Here is a 24466-nt window from a genome sequence, read left to right on the forward strand (position 1 = left end):
ACCACTAGTGCATTGTGATTGGCCAAAAATTGATAAATGACCACTCACAACCCACTAGCTTTGCCCACCCCCATCCCTTCCCTCTAGTGAGATCACAGACCTTGTTAAACGAAATGCTGGGAATCAATCCAGCAATTTCAGCTCTTAAAGTTACCAGGAGTGACTTTTTGCTTCCCCTGGCTTCTTTGAGGATGCTTTATAAGTTTTCTGTTTGCTTACTGGCCTGAGTGGATCCATTTGAATGAATACCCCTGTTTTAAGTATATTCTGGCTTGCTTAAAGTGTGGGGTATAAGCAGCAGGGCTCTGAGCATTATACTGTAAGCCTTATATACTTTTTCTATTTTTGTGTTTTTTTTAAATATATTGCTATATTAAGAAAAATACCTTAATAAATACCTATTCTGTATCTATGTTAAACTACATAGTGTGACTTCACTATTATGGATCTATTTGTGCAAGTTAATAAGCTTCCTATTATTATAATTATTATTATCAGGGGCTTTTTTTGCAGTTATAAATCCCATTTTGTCTTCTTAAAGATTTTGTTAACAAGGGGGTCTAACCAAACCATTAGAGAAAGCACAGAGACATTGCAAAGGAAGAAATTTAGAATGGAAAATGTGGCTAGGTCTTTGTGTTGGTGATGAATATAGGATTAAAGCTACATTAAAATGGGACTCGAGAAGCCAATTTTTATCAAAGCAGTATTAAAAAAGTGTTTGTTTCTCTACCTTAAATGCTGTATTATGGTGCTAATTAAGGCTAAGGCCACACTAGGCGATAGCGCCGCGATTTGACTTGCGGCGCTATCGCCTAGTGTGGCCTTAGCCTAAGGGTCTAGCTGAGTATCTGATAAGATTACTTTTAGCTTAAAAGTTAACTGTTTGGGAAGTTACGTTAAAACTTGGTTGCGGTTTGTGGTATCAATAGAGGGACGCCACTAGTGCATTGTGATTGGCCGAAAATTGATAAATGACCACTCACAACCCACTAGCTATGCCCACCCCCATCCCTTCCCTCTAGTGAGATCACAGACCTTGTTAAAAGAAATGCTGGGAATCAATCCAGCAATTTCAGCTCTTAAAGTTACCAGGAGTGAATATTTGCTTCCCCTGGTTTTTTTGAGGATGCTTTATAAATTTTATGTTTGCTTCATGGCCTGAGTGGATCCATTTGAATGAATACCCCTGTTTTTAAATTGTGGGGTATAAGCACCAGGACTGTGTGCATTATACTTTTAGCCTTATATACTTTTTCTATTTTTGTGCTTTTTTAAATATTTTACTAATATTAAGAAAACAACCTTAATAAATATCGATTCTTTATCTATGTTAAATTACATACAGTGCCTTCACTGTTTTAATTTAATTTATTATTGGTCTAGTTGGGCAAGTTAATAAGCTTCCTATTATTATCAGGGGCTTGTTTTGCACTTATAAATCCCATTTTGTCTTATTTAAGAAAGTAAAGAGAAAGTACAGAGGCTACATTGGAAAGTAGAGATAAAACCATAACTGGGAAAAGGAGGAAAAGGTTTTCTTTTTTTAAACCTAAAACAAAATAAAAAAATAGCCCCCGGCTACCTTGGTCTTACTTACCTTATCCACAGTGCTACAAACCTGCACCAAATGAGTCAGTTATTATGCGTGTTGAGAAGCCAGCTGTGGAAAAGAAAGGAGTTGAGTTGTCATCTTGTTTCAGGTTTTTATAATTTACATCAGATGTTATATAGATAATAGAAAAATCTATAGCTATTATCTTTATTGCCTGCAATGAATAGTCGAGATGGGTGGCCAGGATTGGGTTCAACTACAGTTATTATTCCTTTTTCCAGGGAGTGTAGAATCTAAGCCTCTGATACACAAGTACCAGTGTGCATGAACTAGTAGATTCTAAGTTTGATTTATGGAGTGCCACATCTTGGCTGGCAACCAGAGTGGTAATGCAAAGTAACAATTACAAAAGTCACTAATAGACAAATGTCCATAAATAGTAACATCTCCCATTGGTTGTTGGAGGAATGACATACTTACCCAATATCACTGGATGGATCTTGTGACAGAGCAATCACAATACATATACAGTAAAAAAAAAAACAGTCTGTATCCCTGATTAATGGTCTTTGCACTGGGAATATCTAGGCAGGGGGTACCTCTGCGAGCTCAAGTGTTGGGTTGGCATCTAACCATGAGGCCCAAATATTATCGAATTTTGTAGGAGAGCCTCGAGCTACATATGTTAGTTTTATAAGTGGTAAGGTTTTCTTCACCAGTGTTATCCAGTCTAACAATTTCGGTGACTCAGAACTCATGCATTTATTTAATGGCAATTATTTTTTTCGCATAAAACAGGATTGCTCTCATTAGTTTCCTTGAATTAGACCGGGGAAGGAGATCCTCAACTACTCCCAGGAGACACACTTCTGGAGACTTAACCCTTGGCAAAGCCAACTGCTCAGACCAGTATCTGCTGATGTGCAGACATTACCACACCATATGCACAAAGCCCACGTTTGCAGCTTGACATTTTGGGCACTCAGCATTGGACGATCTCCCCATAATTTTCAGCTTAAGTGGAGTAATATACACTTGGTGGAAGAATTTAAAGTGTATGGATCTATCCCTAGTGGCAATTAGAAAATCATATATATGATCAGTCACTTCTTCCCATTGTTCCTCCCCAAGCGCAGGAACCACCTTAATCCATTTAAGTTTTGCTTTGGCAAAGGGGGTAGGTGTAGTTGGAGGCAGCAATTTATATAGCTGAGAGAGCAACTTTTCAGTCTTGGGCTCCCAGAGCCTATCCTCCCATATGGTTGTGCCCATTTCCAGTTTGAGGGAACAAAATTGGGACTGAAAGGCATTGCGTAACTGCAGATACCTAAAAAACTGTAAACTATGGTTTCCTATTTTTTTTTCCAGCACTTCAAATTGGGGGAAAATTCCATCTGCTGTTAGATCAGATAATCATTTTACTCCTATCTGGGACCAGTTATAGAAGTCAGGAAGATCAAGGAACTGCTGGAGATTAGAGTTCCTCCAAATGGGCATATGCGGGAAGGTAGTATTATTGACACTTGACTTCTGTTTCATTACTATATCCCATACTCTGATAGGGGTGCTAAGTACCTCCGGTAAGACTGGCATGTCTTTCATGGACCTATATGGCGCGTTACGTAGGGCCTCTAGTGATCCCATAATATTTCCGTGTAAGGCTGTTAGAGGATTATCAGGGTCTGGATTGAACCAATTATGCACATATGTTAATTGTCCTGCAAAATAATAGTGCTGCATATTAGGTAAAGCCAGCCCACCCGTGTGATACGAGACTGTTAGAGTGTCCCATCCGACTCGAGGGGATTTATTTGCCCAGACAAATGATCTTATTTCACTATTAAGTTTAGTAAAGAAGCGGTTTGTCAACATTATCAGAGCATTTTGGAGTGGGTAAAGGAATTTCGGGAGGTAAATCATTTTAAATAAGTTGATTCTGCCCCAAAACGTTAACGGGAGCTTCATCCAGTGCATAGCATCATTCTTAAATTTGGCAACGATGGGGTCTAGATTGATCTCGCAAAACTTGGATGTATCTCTGGTAATCTCTATGCCTAGGTATCTGAATTGGGAAACCCAGTTGAGACCGTTTCTAGTATCCCCCTCTCTCGAATCTGCTAGGGAAAATAAATTGCTCTTTTGTCAGTTTACTCTGTGAATAAATTTACCTTTGTGCGAATTTAATATCGTTTTTGAGAACCCGAACACTTCCGTGAGTGGAAGAAGTTTTGCGAATTTTATAGTTAGGGCCAGTGCGCAGTGAATGTAATAAAACTTCTTACTGAAAAAGTTGTTATGTTTGCTCCAAAAGATAACGACACCTTCAAGCACTTCTTCAAAGTGGACAATGCGCAAATAAAATTTGCAATGCGCAAATAAAATTCACAATGTAATAACAGTTTAAGGAAGAGTATTACATTGGAAATGAGACTTTTTATTCTTATTTCTGCTAATTGGTTTGCGCTTTGTGACTTTTATTACATTCCACCACAGGTATGAAGAATGTAAGAAATGAAGTAGCAGAGTGATTCAGACAAGAAGATTTCTTCCAGAATTCCTCTAACACACCATTAAGTATCATGAGTATATTTCAGACTATATTTTATATGGAATATATATATATATATATATATATATATATATATATATATATATAAATGACCAATCAGAGTTCATTAGCTATGTCTACCCCCTCCCCTGTGGTGATACCACAGAACACAAGAGAGTCTACTGATAGCAGTGATTGCTCAGTGGGAAATACAGGGAGGCAGTCAATAGAGCTCAAAAGAATTGTGTTTTAGCACAGGAATATTTTCTACAATTAATTCTTAAAATTAATATTCTTAACTAAACTATTGATGAAATAAAATGTTAGCCTACGTCAAACCTTTACCTTGGTGATGGCACAATTACTTGTCTAGCCAACTCGGATCTATGTAGGTGAATTCCTTGTTCATGCCGGTCTTTCTGATTTTGTTTTCTGGGAAGGAAATGTTGCTGAGCATATCAATTTGTTTCTATAAGAAATGATAAAACAACACAGTTATACAGTAATTATTACATTTTGCCAAAGTGATAGGAAACATACTAATAGCATCATTACCAAGTTGTAACTAAGGCAGGGGATGAGCCCAAAGATGGCACCCGGGGTAAGGGGTATTTAATGAAATCTGAGGACAAGGGATAATGTTACAGCCCAAACTCCAAATGGGGGAAACACTAATGATATAATGTGCCTCACCATGTTTGCTCTGACAGTGTTCACCAAGTGCCTACTCCCTGCATGGATGGCCATGCTGGGGCACATGCAGACTAAATAAGTGTACCATTGACAGGACATCTGCACATACGTCACCAGATTTCAGGTCACCTGCATGTCACCCCCACTGTGTAAGGGGAATTGTACCTCTGCACTATTTATTTTAAACCACCTGCAGTCCATATAAAAAAAACATGTGTACTGCCCCTGACCATTGATGTTTTTTGACTGTCTATTAAATGTCTCACACAGTAAATTAAATCCATTTCAGAAAGGATCAGAACAAGATAGGAATTGCTTGAAAGGATAGGCAGAAATGCTACTAATCAAGTTGACTCTGAGTGCTGTGTATGTTCCGCGGGGGAGTGCTCAATGCTATTAAATTGCTGGAATCAGTTATGCACTTACAATTCTTGGTTTTAGAGGGGGCACCATGCTTCGTTCTTTTACTGTCTCCCAATTAACTGATGAAAAAAATGGGTGGTCCTGGGCATTGGCGTAGACTCCAAGGCGATGTTCTACCTTCGTCTTCAAGAGCTAGAACATAAATAAATAAATAGTTGTTTAAGAAATTGCAAATTAAATGCTTAATAAGAAAAATTAAATAATTCATAGCTAATGCTATGAATGGCCTTTCCAGGCATCCAGATGATCAGTGTGTTGGATATTTGATCAACACTGCAGATACTGATCTGTTGAAATGCATTTTAAAGGTTAAACATTATTTTCATTTTTATATTAATTAGAGATCATCATTTCATACCCACAAACTCATCTTTAGTAACTGCCAGCATCCAGTGCTTAAAATCATGTAACGCCTCAAAAGAGAACCCTCTAGATTATAATACTACTATAGCTGTGCAATCATAATGGAATGTTTAATATAAACACTGTGGGAGGTTTACAACCAAATAAAGTCAAAAGGAAAATGGCTCATTTGACACAAGCAAAAGGTTTACTTTAATGGCAGCAACCATGTCAGGAATAGGATTCAAAATAGGTCCTAGTATTTTAAGTACACTGAGGCTCAAGAAGACCCCACAACCCCACTAAACAGTGACTGTCTCTGGCATCTTACAGCAGCCCCACAGCATTAGCAAGAATACACAGATTGTCTGTCTGGGCCTGGGAGCAGCAGATTATTGAGAAGACTAGAAGGGAAAAGGCAGAGAGGAAGTGTCAGAAAAAGAAAGGAGTGCATGTAACACAAATATGGAGGCATGACATAAGTAGAAAAGAGACCAACACACACAGAAGACAGAGGCAGAGATGAGACACCAGACATGCCAATATACTGAAAAGCAACAGTCATCATTCAGCAGAGAAATCTCCAGAACAATGCATAGTACAGCTATAAAAAACTATAATGGGAAGAAGACTTTGCTGTTAGATACAACACACCCATTTAAGACTGTGTCTGCATTATCGAGCCTCTGACCACCTCTTCTGGAGAACTATCTATATTAGCGGTCACAACTGTTCCTGCAAATTAAAGGTACCTTGAAACCATTAGACTTTGTTAAAAATAAATAGTTTTTTGGTTAAAAAATCAATTCAGCAAATACAACAGCTTTTCTTTTACTAAATGTTCAATTAAAATTTCAGTGACTCTTTACTAACCTGTTGTATGAAGTCACGAAATTCAGGTGTAAGCGTTTCTGGATAATATGGCTCCGTGTTAGTGATGTTGTCCAGCTGTTCTTGAAAGGTTCCATTTGGTGAAAAGGGCAGCTTGCCAGTGGCCATTTCATAGACGACAACACCGAACGACCACCAGTCCGCTGATGAGTTGTATGGAACGTCCTCCAAAACCTTGAAAAGATGGGATTATTCATCAAACAACAAGAAATACTCAAAGAATTCTTCATATTATTCCTGCCTCATCTGTAACTCCTTAATAATGGGTTTTCTAACATTGCCATCCACGTTAAACAAAATTATTTTTGATTAAGTTTTTTTCCTGAAATAATGAGTACAGACAATTTAAGGACTGATTTATACAGATAGCTAGAGACCTAAAAGTCATAGCTTCTTAGCTAGGAAATGCAGTGGGGGGGGGGGCAATTGAATAGTGAGTGCTGAGCTGTGTGGGGGGTGGGTGAACCAAGCAGTAGTTTGAGGTATTTTGTGTGCAGTCTGAGCTGTGGAGAGGGGGAGAGTGATAAGCGTGGATGTCAAGAAGCATGCAACTGGGCCATGTAGTATTTGCATTGGGTGCCATTACTACTTTGTCCAGTCTGTGGCCTGTTAATCACTTCTCCCTGTTCTTACATGATATTTAAATCAACATGTTATCAGTTATAACTAGGATTACGGGATGCTCATAAACTAAAGTAATACCACTATGGTATACACCCTCCCCCAACCCAGCATATGAGCAAAATGCATACAGCAGCTATGGGAATAAAAAAATAATATAAAACGGTGAGTAAATTATATTACAGGTATAGGATCCCTTATCCGGAAACCCGATATCCAAAAAGCTCCGAATTACGGAATGGCTATCTCCCATGGACTCCATTTTAGCCAAATAATCCAAATTTTTAAAAATGATTTCCTTTTTCTCTGTAATAATAAAACAGTAGCTTGTACTTGATCCCAACTAAGATATAATTAATCCTTATTGGAAGCAAAACCAGCCTATTGGGGTTATTTAATGTCTAAATGAATTTCTAGTAGACTTAAGGCATGAAGACCCAAATTACGGAAAGATCCGTTATCTGGAAAACCCCAGGTCCCGAGCATTCTGGATAACAGGTCCCATACCTGTAAAATAAAAAAACAGGTCATGCCAATATCCCTTTAAAAACTATATTTCATACCTCAGGTGCCATATATCCCGATGCTCCTTCAGTACCATGACAAGCCTTTGAGTCAAACTTTCTAGCCTGGGCAAAGCCAAAATCGGCGATCTGCACGTGTCCCTCTTCATCCAGTAAGATGTTTCTTGGCTCGAGGTCGCTGTAAAACACATATGAGTTTGGTATTAAATATAGGAAGTCAGAGAAAGTCAACTGGGAATGATAGGAGAAATGACAAGGGATCCTAACCCATTAACTGAACATGATGGAAAACAGAAAATGAAATATAAGAACAGAAATTGAAGGAGAACAGAAAGATTGTGATTGAGTATGAAAAACAAGACATAAAAAAGTAACATGGGTAAGACATAACTAAGAATACAGGAATAGACACAATAAAGCAAAATGAGGCTACAGGAGCCAAGATAAAGTGTATATGCCTGTGCAATTGTGTTATCATCATCTATTTAGATGACAGATGGCACCAGCAAGTTACACTTTGCCTTATCATAAAGTACCAATAATTTATTTGACTAATTTAAGCAACGGTACATGTGGGATGATCTGTATATTGACAGGTTTTTATTCACAATGGAGTTTGCAAGATGGGAGCTGAAATGAGCAGGATAAGACATGTTAAGGGTGTAGAAAATAGGCCCAGGAATAAAATGAAATCAAAAGAGAGGAATTTGAGCAATGTTCTTACCGATGAATAATCCCATACTTATGCAGGTACCTCAAACCCAGGACAAGTTCCGCCGAATAAAACCTTTTAAAGAAAAAAATTAAAAATCATTAGATTAAATATATATATATCCTGCCTCTTTTGGGGAATTCGGTGCTAGTGCGTCTACTGGCGCAAAGGAAACCTGGAGCTACCACCACGTCCAAAGAAATTTGTCACTTACTGTGCTTCCTGGCTGTTCAGATATCGGTGACGTTTGATAAGCTTGTGCAGCGTTCCACCTCTGGCATACTCCAAGATGAACAACACGAGTGACTGGTTATAAAACAATAGGTACAAAAATAGAATTGGATAGAGCAGAACAGAGGAATATCATTACCACAGACAAAGAGATATCATTTCAGATACCTATATATGCTCCTGTCAAACAGAGCAATTCAACGGAGCAGAGAAGCATGTTTATGTGTCAATTTATGTTGTTGGTGTCCATTTATTGTTACAAAAAATAAACATACTTACTACCAGCGCCCATCCTGAGTACTGCTCAGATTTGCTTATGAGGTAACAGGGCTTTGCGAAATTGCAAATATATTAAATGAAATACTTTTGTCAGTGGTGTAAGTATTTGTAAGAAGTGGAAGAGAAGCCCTGTAGTAGTAATAATAGTAATACCTCAGTTTGGAAGATTGCATATGCCCGACTAAGAAATGGACATGTGTGACCTAACCGCAGTATTGTAGCCTCCATCTCGATATCATGGTAGTCTGTCTTCTTTTTCTTCTTTATTATCTTCACAGCGACGAGCTGGCTCTTGATGGTATAAGAAGCCAACATCACCTACAAAAGGAGCATTAAGGGAGTAATTGTTATTGAGTCCCTTGTAAGGACACAAACAAATCTGATATTATTGATGTGTTAAATGGACAAAAATGGACAACTCATAGAGATGATGTCTGAAAGTATAAACATTCTGAACCCCTAAAGAGAACATCTTTCAAAAAATTCACATAAAGCTGTGCAAGTCAGGATATAGGGATATGATGGTCAAGATAAAGGGTAAAATAGATGTTTTGCCTTAAAGGGGATCTATCGTGAAAATCAAATTCTCCAAATGGATAGTTGAGGTGGAAATAATAATATCTTTAAATATATTTCTTTAGCAGAAATGCTAATAAAGAAGTACTGCATGTGCCAGTAATACAGCTAGTAATTAGTTGCAATATGGTCACTAATGGACCAAGTAGTGGAAGCCTATGATAACTGTAAATGATAAGGATATTAGAAGTCACTGAGGGGTTGTTCTGTGACCATATAAAGGCACAAGGCTGCAGGCTGAGTTATACAGGGAACTCTGAGTATCACTCATGTATTATAAGGGATAATGTACCCCCTACTGTAAATAAGGATATTAGAAGTCACTGAGGGGTTGTTCTGTGACCATATAAAGGCACAAGGCTGCAGGCTGAATTATACAGGGAACTCTGAGTATCACTCATGTATTATAAGGGATAATGTACCCCCTACTGTAAATGATAAGGATATTAGAAGTCACTGAGGGGTTGTTCTGTGACCATATAAAGGCACAAGGCTGCAGGCTGAATTATACAGGGAACTCTGAGTATCACTCATGTATTATAAGGGATAATGTACCCCCTACTGTAAATGATAAGGATATTAGAAGTCACTGAGGGGTTGTTCTGTGACCATATAAAGGCACAAGGCTGCAGGCTGAATTATACAGGGAACTCTGAGTATCACTCATGTATTATAAGGGATAATGTACCCCCTACTGTAAATGATAAGGATATTAGAAGTCACTGAGGGGTTGTTCTGTGACCATATAAAGGCACAAGGCTGCAGGCTGAATTATACAGGGAACTCTGAGTATCACTCATGTATTATAAGGGATAATGTACCCCCTACTGTAAATGATAAGGCTATTAGAAGTCACTGAGGGGTTGCTCTGTGACCATATAAAGGCACAAGGCTGCAGGCTGAGTTATACAGGGAACTCTGAGCATCACTCATGGATTATAAGGGATAATGTACCCCCTACTGCCGATTATTCACTTACCTTGCCAAAGGAGCCCTTCCCCAGCTTTTTTATGAGCTGATAGTTGTTGATATTGAAGGGCGGCGGAGTTGTGTCGTCCACTCGATACCTCTTCTGTGCTCTTGTGTCTAGAGGAATAAAAAATATGAGATTTAAATTGTATTCCATAGATATACACTAGGGGGAAGATTTAACAAGGGTGTAATTTCTAATTCGAGTTTTTTTAAGGCCAAAACTGTCAAATTCGACTAGGGAGTTATCCAAATTGGATTCAAGCTTTTTTAAATAGTCAAATTAAATTTTCGAGATTTATCATACTCTGATCCTTTAAGAACTCAAATTTGACTGTTTGCCACCTGAAACCTGTCAAATTGATGTATAAGTCAATGGGAGAGGCCCAAGGATCAATTTGGTGATGTTTGCAGCCTTCCTGACAATCAAGTTTTTTTTCGGAGAAAAAACTCAAATCGAGTTTTTAAAATTCAAATTAAATTCGATTCGAGTTTTTGGGTCAATCCCATTCAACCAAGTTTAGAAAATTAGATTTTGATAATAAATTTCGAGTTCATGGGAGTTTATGGAAGTTTTAAAAAAACTTGCATGAATTTGAAAATCGACCCTTGATAAATGTGCCTCTAAGGGGTAGATTTATCAAAGTGTGATATTAGAGCTTAAACAGAAAACTCACCTATTTTCTATTCATTCCTATGGAATTTCTAGAAGCGTATTTATCAACGTTTCCATTTTAGCAGTTAAACTCCATTGCTCTAAATTAATCATTATTGCCTTGTAATTTATTAAAATATCCACATATAAAAAGCACAAACAAAAATGCTGAATAATGCTCTATAAATTTAGAAAACCTTGAAAATCTCAAAAAATTTGCATTTTCCTGACAATTACTAGCAAAAAAAATCCAAACACCTCTAAAACGCTGAATGGCTAAAAAAAGGTTCACTAAGATCAGCACAGCTCCTATTGACTTGTCAAGGACGTCAACTGCTTTTACTTGCCAAAGTTTTATATTAATGCTTTTTGTGGTTCCAATTTGTCAAAAAATAGTAATTTGAATGTTTCTAAATAGGCCCTTATAGGCCGGGGTGCAATGAGGGTGTGACCACAAAATACATGTAGACAAATACAAGAGTCCTCTGCACTCAACCCATTATCAATATATTTAAGACAGCAACATTTTGTGCATACTGCTACTGAAAAATGCCTTACCCTTTAAAAAAAACAGGAATTGTTTGTCCATATATTGCAATATATTTAAGCTGGCCAGAGGAGTTGAGTACAGAGGACTCTTGTATTTGTCTATATGTATTTTGTGGTCACACCCTCATTGCACCCCGCCTAATGGTTTAAAAAATTAGTGGTGAGCACAACTTTCCCTTGTGTGTTATAGTTATACAGGAGCAGTGACCAGCTCCATGTTGTAGCTCCCACCCTTCCCAGCTATAGTCAGGTGATCCCACTGGTGTCTAATAAAAGGGTAGCCAAGTTTGGGAGTTTTACTTTGAAAGCAGCAAGTAAGTTGCAGGTAAAACTTAGTCCCTTTGTAAAATGTATAATTAAGCAGAGGAATTCTTAATGAATCAGATGAAAATTAAGCGTAGGACTGGCCAGATATGGGATGACGTAGTTGGCCAGCTTAAATATATTGCAATATATGGACAAACAATCCCTGTGTTGTATAAAGGGTAAGGCATTTTTCAGTAGCAGTATGCACAAAATGTCGCTGTCTTAAATATAGTGATAATGGGTTGAGTGCAGAGGACCTCTTTATATATATATATATATATATTTGGGACACTATGGAGCTGATTCAGTAACATAAGTACTATAGCACAACTTCATAACATATGCTATATAGCAACAGTACATTTACCAACAGTAACCTATCAGCAATTATTTTTGATAACTTTTTGGGACTACCCAATGCCAGAATGAATGATTAAATAATTAGCAATGTGGCTTATGTTTTCTGTGCTTACCAGTTGGGGTCTCCTCTGGGCTTCTGCTTCTCGTCTTCTTTTTTTTATCCATTTGAATTCCTTTTCTGCAGATTTTCTTCTACTTCTTCTCTTGTTCTTCTCTCTGTAATAAAAAACTTTTTTCCTGCAAAAAAATGTCGCTCTGACTCTCTAATCCACAATTTAGTCACAAAATCTCCAAGGGAAAACTCCTGGACACCCTGCTCCTAACTGGCACAAAGTCAGTTAAAATAAACTGTCACTATCCAGCTAGCTTGAGTCTGAGTGGCATGCGGCAGCCTGAGTGGCATGCGGCAGCACTATCATCAGATAGCACAGACCCTATTCTACAAATTAGGGGAAGATATAAGTGATACATTTGGCTTTATAGAAAAAATGTTGCATTAGAAATGGCTGGTGATTTCTTCTATGGCAGGATTATACTGCAGCATACAGTGATCATTTGCCTGCTGGCAATCAGTCAAACTGGGAACCATTCTTGGCACTGGTGGTAGAGCATAGGAAACCTGGTATATTGTTGCGGAGAGCCTCCACCTAATGGCCTCCAAGGGATACACCAAATGTAAATAAAAATAGTAACATATAGTGGTAGTGCCATGTTACACATGCACCCTTGTTTTGTCCCATTTCCCCTTCTGTTGTCCCCTCTGAGCTCTGTCTGTTGGTTTACCCCACTTGTCCAGTAGTATATATTGGGCTCCATTTTTAACTGCATGTGCAGTATATTGCTAGAGTGGATCATTTTATAATCTTTTTTTATCTATCTGGATGTTGTCAAGATCCTCACAGTTTTGCAATAAACTTCCCAACGATCTTCAAGGTGCCATTCTGATTGAGTCAACTGACATTCCTGAGGTTGTAAGTTTTTGCTTTCTCAAGACTACTTGATAAGTTAAAGAGATCACACTTTCATTGCTTAGAAAGCAACGTGAAGCCTTCTGAAATCAGAAGGTATTAACCTTTCTCGTGCCACACACACAGCAATGCCTAGATAACAAAAATAAGAGTTTTAATTCTCCCATTAGTTTGCTTAGAAAGTGAGGCAGAACAGGTAGCAATAAGAGTAGATTTTATGAAGATAATACTATGCAACATATGTGGGTGTATATGTCTGATAACAAAACCTAGGCTACTAAATAAAACAGACCAGTACCAGTTACCACAAATAGCAGGTAACACTACCTTTCCCAAAGTACCTCTCCTTTAGGTGATACAGATGCTCCCATGCAGCATAAATTCAGGTCAGCAAATTGGCATCTTAGTGTTGATGCTCCAGATCCAGAAATTGTTCAAATAACAGCTGGCACTGAAGGCAAATAAAGTATGAGAATCAGCTGGCATTGAAAGGGTTAAAGCATTAGGCAACACTAGTTGCAACTTTGGCTTTTAATTACTCCACATTTCTCCTGTTTATGATTATATACTCAGTGTATAAGTACCTGTACTATGTATTTGGGCTTTGCCCAGATTTATAACTGTATTAATTAATGTTGAACCAACAACAGAGACAGCACTTTCAAAGGAAAATTCATGTCAATTATGTAAGGGCAGGACACAAATATCAGTGTACCCAAGTTCCATTTATTATCCCCACTATCTGAATTGTGTTATTTGGTTATCTATCCAATATATATATATATATGGTGAATAACAAGTAAGTTGCAGTAGCATCTGCTAAAATTCACAGCCCTGTGGTTTGGCAGTCAAAGTAATAAATTCCTTTAGTAGCCTGGCATAAATAAAATCTGCTAAATAAAAATGAGGAGTGCCAATATATTGGGTCAAGTGTATGTCTTCCATAAACATCACAAACAACCTGAAGTACTTTCTTGAAGAGCACTGTGCCACCGATCCATGAATGCTGATCCAGTGAGCCCTACACTTACTTTAAATGGATTCATTCTTTAGGAATTCTGTTATTTCAGTCTGTAATTTTATAGAGATTAAAATGGGTGCCATATGCAGTGTTTTTATTTGTAGCAACTTTTTCACCCACATTTAAGTTCAGTTTGTCTAATGCAAATGTCCCCTTCACCCAGGGGCATGTGCAGAACATGGTCAGTGAGAATTCTAGAGTATTATCTAACATATGAAGAGGAAACTAACCATAGCATTATCAACAAGTCATAACAAGCTAAGACATTGGTAGCTATTCAGTGTTTGTATTAGGAGGAAGAGGGGGATGTAACTGTAAAGAAAAAAGGTGACCCACACTATTGGGGGCAAAAAGAGTTCATAGAAGCAAAACTATAGAAGATGGGCAGGAAACTAGCCAAGAGACTAACTCAGAAAGATTGGATGCAGATAGACAAATGTTAAAAAGGTGTGAGATGCAATGGTTGCAAAATAAACTCTGTGATTCACTGTGAGATAACTGGACAATTGAGGTTAATCTGTACTGAGGGTTATATGGCATTGTATTGGTGCATATCAGGTTGTGAGGCACTGTATGAATCATTGGAGTTATGTGTCATTTTGGGTGCCATGGCTGTGTGTGTCAGCGGATGGGTGTATCTCTCATTTATCATCTAAATCAGGGGTCAGCAACCTTTACGATCAAAAGAGCCATTTTGCCCCCTCTTCCACTAAAGAAAAATAGTCTGGAGCCGCAAAACAGAACACAGTTTATAAACTTTTAAACGTTTTTTTATTTTTTTATTTTAACTGTTACAACAACAGAATACAACAAACAAATATGCAGTGTGCATGTGTAAGCCTACTTTGAAATAAATTAAACACTGAATAGCCCTATTAAATACTAGGGATGCACCGAATCCACTATTTTGGATTCGGCCGAACCCCCGAATCCTTCGCAAAGGATTCGGCCGAATACCGAACCGAATCCGAACCGTAATTTGCATATGCAAATTAGGGGTGGGAAGGGGAATTTTTTTTTACTTCCTTTTTTTGTGACAAAAAGTCACGCAATTTCCCTCGCCAGCCCTAATTTGCATATGCAAATTAGGATTCGGATTCGGTTCGGCCAGGCACAAGGATTTGGCCGAATCCGAATCCTGCTGAAAAAGGCCGAATCCTGGCCGAATCCCGAACCGAATCCTGGATTCGGTGCATTCCTATTAAATACTAATGTTCTCATCTGTTTAAAGGCGAGGGCTATAGACGTCATTAAAATATGCGTCACATCCACGTCTATAGCCCTCGCAACTGCTGCAGTTGGACTCTGGAGGCTTCTCTCTTGTTCGGACTGTGCGACCACGGTAAGGACCATAATGAATCATCTTGCTGCGGCTCGGTCTTGCCTGAGATGTCTATACAGGCCACGCACCTGCTGGCGGCAGCTTGAGTGTGCGACAGCGGTAAGCTAAGGGTTAGCTTACCACGGTCGCACACTCAAGAAGCCGCCAGCAGGTGCGAGGGCTCTATAGACGATGTGACAGGCAAAGCCGCAAGACTGAGCCACAGCAAGCAGGATGAAGAGCCGCATGAGGCTCCGGAGCCGCGGGTTGCCTACCCCTGATCTAAATAGTTTCATTAGGCTCTGGAGATTGTGTTGCTGTGCTGGGTTGCACACCATAACATACAGTGGCTGCACTGGAGTCTGTATGTCATACTGTTCACATACTGTGGGTTTACTAGATGCTGTGTGACAAAGCTTGGGTGCATTGTGCACTATAAGACATACTGTCGATGGGTATTGCTAGAAGATTGTGGCTATGCTAGGTACTGTGTCACATATCTTGGGTGCACTTGACACTTTTAGCCAGCACTCAGCATTATGAGACATACTGTAGAAGTGGCATACATGGTTAAACTGGTACAGGTATGGGACCTATTATCCAGAATGCTCGGGACCTGGGGTTTTCCAGATAACAGATCTTTCCATAATTTGGATTCTCATACCTTAAGTCTACTAGAAAATCATGTAAACATTAAATAAATCCAATAGGTTGGCTTTTCTTCCAGTAAGGATTAACTATACCTTAGTTCAAGTACAAGGTACAGTTTTATTATTACAGAAAAAAAAAAATCATGTTTAAAAAGTAGGATTATCTAATTATAATGGAGTCTATGGAAGATGGCTTTTCCATTATTCTGAGCTTTCTGGATAATGGATCCCATACCTGTAATACCAGGCACAGTATAACCTACACTGGGTGCACTGAGACACCACTGTGTGATATATAGTGGGTGTTCTGTGCACTGTAATTGGCTGGGAGTTGCATAACATACAGTAAGTGCCCTGGTGACTGTGAGAAATAACATACATGCAATTTCTTACATGTGTGACATTCCCTGGGTATATTGGGAACTGCCTGGCATACCAGGGGTGCACTGGGCACAGAAAGCCATACTGAGGGTGCACTAAAGCCTTATATTATTAGGACATAGGGGGTCCCACTACTTTGCACACTTAGGCCCTATACTAGCTTCACATCAAACAGTCCCCTGTGACTTACAGGATAAATCTAAATATTTTATTAGGGTGCTGGAACTATATAATTATTTTTCGATTCTCAGAGGGAAATGGGAAAATGAAATTTAGTGGGAAGGGAGTGAAAATGACAGACATAATAAGAGAAGAAATAAAGGGAGGGTTTGGAAGCAGAATGACATATGGAAAGGAAAGTAGAAATACTGTAGTTTGCCCAGTATGTTTACCAAACAGAAGACCTGACGACTTACTTTCTGTGTTGAGGGAGCCTCTCTGTGCACTGTAGTAAAGCAGATATTGTATTCCTGAATGATGGAGGGGTACAAACTGTTGAAATCGAGAAGCAAGATGAATTTGTCATAGAAACCTAAAAAAAAATAAAAAAATAAACAAAGACTGAGCAACAAACGACCACCAGTGGAGCAGCAGAGAGTGTTTGAGGAGCAAAAAACTACCAAGAGATGTGCAGCAGTAACTATACGAGGCAGGATGGAACCTTTGCTAAAGAAGTCCATATAACCAAAGCTATAAAATGTAAATCAGTAAACCACATAAATACATCCAGAATAGATTGTTTATTCCTTAAGGGTCAGGCCACACAGGGCGTTTTGGCGAGATTTGCTCGCCTGGCGACTAATCGCCTCGTTGTTGCGGCAAGCAATCTCCCCAAATGCCTTCCCTGACTCTACGCCGGCTAAAATGAAAACAAAACGCCGGCGCTAATCACACACGTCGGTTAGTTTTCACGAGGAAAGTTCGGGTGACTTCGGAAAACGAACCGCCGCGTGTGATTAGCGCTGGCGTTTTTCGATTAGTCGCCAGGCAACCAGATCTCCCCAAAACGACCTGTGTGGACTTACCCTAAAATGTCCTAACATGGTTTGTGTTAAATTGGATTGTACTACTAGCCATTATATTCATAATCCTGAACTAATGCCTAGTGGACTAATAGTCAAGGGCTCCTATTTTTCTAATTTTCTAAGCACAATTGATGTTTAAATTTACTTTTATTTTGTAACATTTCTGGGGTTTTAGGGATCAAATGTAATTTTAGGGGCAGATTTATCAAAGTGTGAGATTAGAACTCACCACAGAACTCCAATGAACTCCATTGAGAAATATGATTCTAAAAATTATATATGAATCAATAGAAAGAGAATTTTTCTGTGGCGAGTGCTAATCTCACACTGATAAATCTGCCCCTATATGTAATAAGTGTGTCTTCATCTATAGAACTGTTTATATTGGGAATCAAAATCCATGGGAAAATGTGTTCTTCTCCAACAAAAAAAAGCTTGTTCTTTTCAGTTTCATTTGTGGAATAAGTTTAATACTGGGGAAATATATTCTTAATTGAACCTACCCACTTTGGGTTCCAGGACCAATCCTCCAGCATAGGCAGCTTTCTTTCGACTCTTATTTTTATTTTGATCCGTGCCCATTTCATCATTGTCCTCCACCTAACAATAAAGCGAAATAAAGTAACAAAATGAAAGATTCATATAAAATATTATACACGGGTATGGGATCTGTTATCCAGAATGCTCGGGACCTGTGGTTTTCCGGGTAACAGATCTTTCCGTAATTTAGATCTTCATGCATTAAAGGGGACCTGTCACCCAAAAAATATATTTAAAATCCTATTTTATCACATTAGTCAAGCAAAATGATCTTTAATTACACTACATAAATTATTTGAATCTGGTTTCCTTCAGTCTGGGAATTCATAATTATAGGAGCTATTTTGTGGACACTGTTATTAAGACAAGCCTTGCATCATCTCAGAATCTTGTTTGTGCACCAGAATGGGGGACCTGATGTCCATCCCCATGAACTTACAACAGCTATGAATGTTTTAATAATAAATAAAAATTGGATTTCATGTTTAATTTGAAAAGGACTTTTATTATACAGATTTTTATGTCTGGTTGACAGGTTGACTTTAAGTCGACTAGAATATCATGTAAAGATTATATAAACACAATAGGCTGGTTTTGCTCCCAATATGAATTAATTATTTCTTAGTTTGGTATAAGTACAAGGTACGGTTCCATTATTACAGAGAAAAAGGACCTTTTTTAAAAATTTGGATTATTTGGATACAATGGAGTCTATGGTAAGTAATTGAGATTTCTGGAAAACGGGTTTCCGAATAACTAATCCCATACCTGTAAACACATTTTTTTTATCATGTTACTAGTCCTGCCATTAAGAAAAGTTAAGAAAAAAAGTCTGCCAACAGATCTAAAACAATTTTAACTTAATAGATGGTTGAAGATTCCATTTAGAAAAAAAAATATATGATTATTTGCCTTAAAAACCAGATCACATTTCACAAGATCATAATTCAGTTAAAAGATTGAATACAGTAAATGATCAATGAGAGCTTAGCATTTTAAATGGGACAGTGCATGTATTACATTAATCATGCCTTTATGCCCTACTAAATCTTCCATAACAGATTACAATTCTCTAGTAGTGATGGGCGAATTTGCGCCGTGTTACTTTGCCAAAAAGGCAAAAAATTCGCAAAATGGTGCTGGCGTCTCATTTTTGATGCCGCATCAGTTTTTTTTTTGGATGCGGCGAATTTTCGCGGCCATTTTGCAAATTCGCTGCGAATTTGCACCTGCCGAATAAATTCGCCCATCACTAGTCTCTAGAAAGATGCAATGAGAGTAAAGGAAAAGGCTTTACATAAAAAAAATACACTGGACAGTATGGCAGGTCAGATTATTGTGGATAACAGTTTAAAGAATACCTTCTAGTGATCTGTACATAAACTTACCATGCACACGATCATGTACAAAGCATGACCAGCTATGGAAGGAAGCCGAGCCCTTATCTGTAATCCCACCCAGTTCCCTTTATAAATCTTTTATAATAAATATTTCTCTCACTCACAGTGGTCTGCTGCATTTTCTTGAACACTGGTTTGTCTGGCACTATGAAGTTATTTTCTGTGAAGGCGTGAAGCAGTAGGTACTCGTTTCTTTCTGAGCGTCCACCCATTAATGTCCTTGACTGCAAAAAAAGAAAAAAACTATTTTAATCCAAAATGCTCGGGACGTGGTATTTTCCAGAAACCGGTCTTCATACCTTAAAGCTGGCCATAGACGCAAAGATCCGATCAGACTTTCCCATCTCCCGACCTGCCACTAACAATTCCGATCAAATAAAGTAGAAAAGAACAAATCAGCCGATGTTCTGCCCCTGACCACAATCGTACGAAAGTTATGTCCGACCATGAATTCTCGATTCGTACGATCAGATCTTTGCGTCTATGGCCATCTTAAGTCTACTAGAAAATCATGTAAACATTAAATAAACACAAAAGGCTAGTTTAACTTTCAGTAAGGATTAATTATATCTTAGTTTGGATCAAGTACAAGGTACAGGTATGGGACCTATTATCCAGAATGACCAGGATCTGGGGCTTTCCAGATAATAGATCATTCCGTAATTTGGATCTTCAGTCCTTAAAGGAGAAGGAAAGGCTAAAATTAAGTAAGCTTTATCAGAAAGGTCTATATAAATACACCAGTAAACCCTCAAAGTAATGCTGCTCTGAGTCCTCTATCAAAAGAAACAGCACATTTCTTTCCTTCTATTGTGTACACATGGGCTTCTGTATCAGACTTCCTGTTTTCAGCTTACACCTCCAGGGCACGGCCTTCAGCATGCTCAGTTTGCTCCTCTCCCAATCTCTCCTCCCTTCCCTGCTGTAATCCGAGCCCAGCGCTATGAGCGAGCAGGGAGAGACTCAGGCAGCAAGTGATGACACACCAAGCTAATATGGCAGTTGCTATCCTAAACAGAGAACACTTCAAAAGCTGTTTACTCAAGTATAGTAAAGCATTCTGCAGAATAAATATAGTGTTATAGCTTGCACCGACCCGAGTATACCTAATTTTACTTACGAAAACTGGGGAAACTCGAGTATAAGCCTAGACACAACTAAGACTGTTAGACAAGCAGGTACCACCATCAAAACTTAAAATCAGGATGCAAAATGGGGGTTCTACTATAAATATAAATATATATATATATCAATATATCAAGTCATGGTTTTACAATTTAACCAAAGAGGCCAAATAGTTAACCATATTTTCAAAATTGTGGCATTTAAAAATTCCACATATCCAGTTTAGTTTAATAGAGCTGCTCAGGATCAGGAAAAAAAAAGAACTTTGATTACATTATAAAAATGCTTAGAACTCAGCTAAATTGAATATGAAATCTTGGGTTTGGTGCCTTTCAACATATTAACTAAGAAGTAACAGAATTCTAAATATATTACAAATACTTCCACTTTTTACGGATTGTGCCAGTATGAAGTATGCCCAAGGCAACCGACCAGCTCATTTAAAAAAAAAAGAAAAAGAGGGGCTCAATGTATTTTGGGGTCTAGGTAGAAAGTGACATTTACTTGTTACAGAGAACAGGTTTGGAATGGAATCACACACTACAATGACATTTTCTTTTTAAAAACAGCCCAGCGTGATTTTGGAAAGATGAATACGCTGACAAGACATCATTTCTGTCAACAGAGTCGGTTTGTTTCAGCTGCTTCGTTCAGTAAGAGCAACATGCTATGAAACTAGATCATTTTTAGTCATTAGAAATTTCAAGCTGAATTTGATGCACCCGCGAGAGATGCGGAAAAAACAAAGAAAAAACAAAAAATCTAAGCCAAAGTGAAAGAGAAGACTGTTGTATCACCACAATTTTGTGGTGATACAACAGGGAAGGGAAGGTAGATCGTTACACAGATTGTAAGACATTGAGGAGTCACAGACAACTGGCAATTTTATGAGCACATTTCCATTCCGTTTATCTACTACCCATAAAAAATGTGAAATGTCAACGTTTTGAAACTTTCTCTGTTCTTTTGCCATAAAATAGCTGCAGCTTTTAGGCATAAAAGATAAAGCAAATATCATTGTACTAAAAAAAAAAAATACAGTATGAAACTAATATGTATAAATGGTAGGGATGCAACAAATCCACTTTTTTGCATTCGCCCGAACCCTTTGCGAAAGATTCAGCCGAATACCGAACCGAATCCTAATTTGCATATGCAAACTAGGGGTGGGAAGGGGGAAACATTTTTTACTGGGATCCGTTATCTGGAAACCAGTTATCCAGAAAGCTCCAAATAACGGAATGGCCATCTCGCAAAGACTCCATTTTATCCAAATAATCCAAATTAAAAAATTATTTTTGCTATAATAATAAAACAGTAGCTTGTACTTGATCCCAACTAAGATATAATTAATCCTTATTGGAAGCAAAATTAGCCTATTGAGTTTATTTAATGTTTACATGATTTTCTAGTAGACTTAAGGTATGAAGATCCAAATTACAGAAAGATCCGTTATTTGGAAAACCCCAGGTCCCGAACATTCTGGATAACAGGTCCCATCCCTGTAAAATATATTAAATATTTTACACTATTTTACACTATTAAACATATCAAATATTTTACACTATTTTTCAATAAAACTATTTTTCACAAATTGTTCGTGAAAGAGAAAATTACTGACTACACATATCTTCTGTATAATTCATAGCTGTACAAACACAACGCAGGTTAATATGAACAGCAGCATTGCATGGAGCACCCGTGACAACACCAATATTAAAATAATTAATTCTTTATTGTCCTTTTGAAAAAAACATGATCCAACACGCTATAGGGACAACACACTTAGCGGGCCCTAAAATCCCATAAATTTGACAAAACAAAATTTATTAAAAATAAATAATTTTTTTAAATTCTGATGAATGGAATCGACCTGAAAACTCAAATTGAATTAAGTTTTCTCCGAAAAAAACTTGAATGTCAGGAAGGCTGCAAACAACTCAAAATGTATCCCTGGACGTCTCCCTCCCTCCGTTCTTAAAAGGCCATGATAAATCTCGAATTTTTTTAAAAACTCAAATCGAATTTGAATAACTCCCCATTCAAATTTGACAGCTTTGACCATAAAAAAATTAATTTGCCCCTTAACATGTTTCGTGGTGTCACGCCACTTCATCGGAATCTCATGACCCCTCCAGAACACATGTATAAATACATCAGGAAGTACACACCTATAAAAATATAACCCTGATAATGTCCCTTCCAGTGGATATATTATACCACAATTTACCAGTTAAAAATTAATATATAGAGCATTTAAACAGACACAGGAAAAAGGAAAACAAATCCATAAATGAATGAAATACTCAATATTTAATAGAAACACAATAGTTCCCAATCCCTAGTCATTCCCCTAGAGGTTCAAGTGTTAAGATGATAAATCCAAAAGGCATCTTTTTCAATAGCCTCTTATCCAAATAAACCCTTCTTATCTGAAAATTTAGTTTATATAGAATTTGGAAGTGTATACTCATAACTCCATCATGATTCTCATGAACATTCTTAGCCAAACCGGACTTAAAAGCTTTCCTTTCAATTGCTTATATAAGCTCCGAAACTCACAAGCACTGAGTGTGGTTTTCCCCACATACTGTGAAGCACAGGAGCAAGTATATATAACCCCTTTAGACAGACAATTGAGATTTGTGCTCACAAAGTACTATAGAAATCACAGAATTTACATCTGTAGTTACCTTTATGTCTAAAGTATTAGATGAAATACCATCCTTTGTATAAAGGAAAGGGAGAGATCTGGTCTTGTGGTCTGCAGGAGTCTATATGATTCTAGCAGTCCCGTGGAATCAGGGTCTTGGCTTAGATATAAAGATAACTGCAGATGTGGGAGCTGCTGCTCGCTGCTTTGGGATGGTTTTTGGCCCTGGCTCCATTGCTTCGGGTTTGCTCACACGCTGTTAAGGGGGCCCAGCCAATCCAAAAAGTGCCACACAGCCATGCAACCATTTAGGCCCATTCTGACTGTACCCCCTAAGCCCCCCTGATGGTGGTCACCTAGATCAAATCTGTGAAGGATCTCCCAAGGAAACAAAGGCCTTTGCAGAATCAAGAGAGGCTGCTGCTCTAGTGCCTTCATTTTCATGAAGAAATGTTGGTGTATAGTCTTCTTATGTTAATCTTGGTGGATCTGCCCAGCATAAGGCCAGATTGATCCAGATGAATGAGATCGACAGTGTAACATTGGAGTCATGTGGCCAGTATTTATGCAAGAATTTTAGCGTCTGTGTTTATGAGGGAGATTGGCCGGTATGAATTTCACTGGGTCGTTACCCAGTTTTGGAACCACAACAATGAGGGCTTCTACAAACGAAGGAGGAAGATATTTATAGGTTGGCTGAGGGAGTCCTTGGGAAAGAGTGTGTTATTAGGGTGGGGTATTGTGGACTGGCATAGCTTTTGGTAGTACGTCACAAACTATTATACTAGGAGTTTCAGGTCTGTAACTACTGCACAGTTGACCCGCTTTGTACCAATTCATTAGACAGCCAAAGGGATCTTAGTCTCCACAGTCTTGAACCCGCTGAGGTGGACCAATGGAGGGAGAGCAGGAGTGGAGAATGGTCTTAGAATACAAGGTAAAAACTGTGCTTTATCAATAAGGGGAGGACATCGGTAGTTACCAATGCTAGATCAATCCTTGAAAAGTACTGCTGAGTACTTGAGTAGAAGATGTATTCACTCCCCTATTAGTGTTTTCATCTCCAGGCAATTACAAGCTGGAGCATTGTGCTAATTTAATCTGACCCGTGTTTGGGAATGAAGGCGATTAGCCTGTGGGTCCATTGT

At 38.2% G+C, this 24466-nt stretch overlaps 2 protein-coding genes across 3 annotated transcripts in view; both read right to left on the reverse strand.

Annotated features, from left to right (window-relative positions):
- Nucleotides 1–510: 510 nt before the first annotated feature.
- On the reverse strand, nucleotides 511–13653 carry LOC108701403 (protein kinase C delta type). Of its 2 annotated transcripts, none has more exons than XM_041583553.1 (11): nucleotides 13530–13653; nucleotides 12348–12450; nucleotides 10375–10481; nucleotides 8973–9137; nucleotides 8524–8615; nucleotides 8322–8384; nucleotides 7637–7775; nucleotides 6435–6626; nucleotides 5223–5351; nucleotides 4449–4572; nucleotides 511–1663 (listed from the first exon to the last, which is right to left on the reverse strand). In XM_041583553.1, exons 2-10 carry the CDS (start codon nucleotides 12397–12399, stop codon nucleotides 4465–4467), a joined length of 1047 nt encoding a protein of 348 aa, XP_041439487.1. In that variant the 5' UTR covers nucleotides 12400–12450; nucleotides 13530–13653; the 3' UTR covers nucleotides 511–1663; nucleotides 4449–4464. The 2 variants fall into 2 exon arrangements, with proteins under 2 accessions (XP_041439487.1, XP_041439488.1); XM_041583554.1 differs by having other exon boundaries at nucleotides 13544–13652.
- Nucleotides 13544–24466, reverse strand: part of LOC108705797 (DNA polymerase alpha catalytic subunit-like) — a 125018-nt gene continuing 114095 nt past the window's right edge. The window contains exons 22-25 of the mRNA XM_041583551.1: nucleotides 19645–19764; nucleotides 18104–18200; nucleotides 16992–17107; nucleotides 13544–13653 (exon numbers count right to left, since the gene is read on the reverse strand). Coding sequence (XP_041439485.1) covers nucleotides 13606–13653; nucleotides 16992–17107; nucleotides 18104–18200; nucleotides 19645–19764 — 381 coding nt within the window. The 3' untranslated portion in view covers nucleotides 13544–13605. The remainder of the gene's footprint in view (nucleotides 13654–16991; nucleotides 17108–18103; nucleotides 18201–19644; nucleotides 19765–24466) is intronic.

Source organism: Xenopus laevis, chromosome 2S (genome assembly GCF_017654675.1).
Source record: "Xenopus laevis strain J_2021 chromosome 2S, Xenopus_laevis_v10.1, whole genome shotgun sequence".
Classification (NCBI taxonomy): Eukaryota; Metazoa; Chordata; class Amphibia; order Anura; family Pipidae; genus Xenopus; species Xenopus laevis.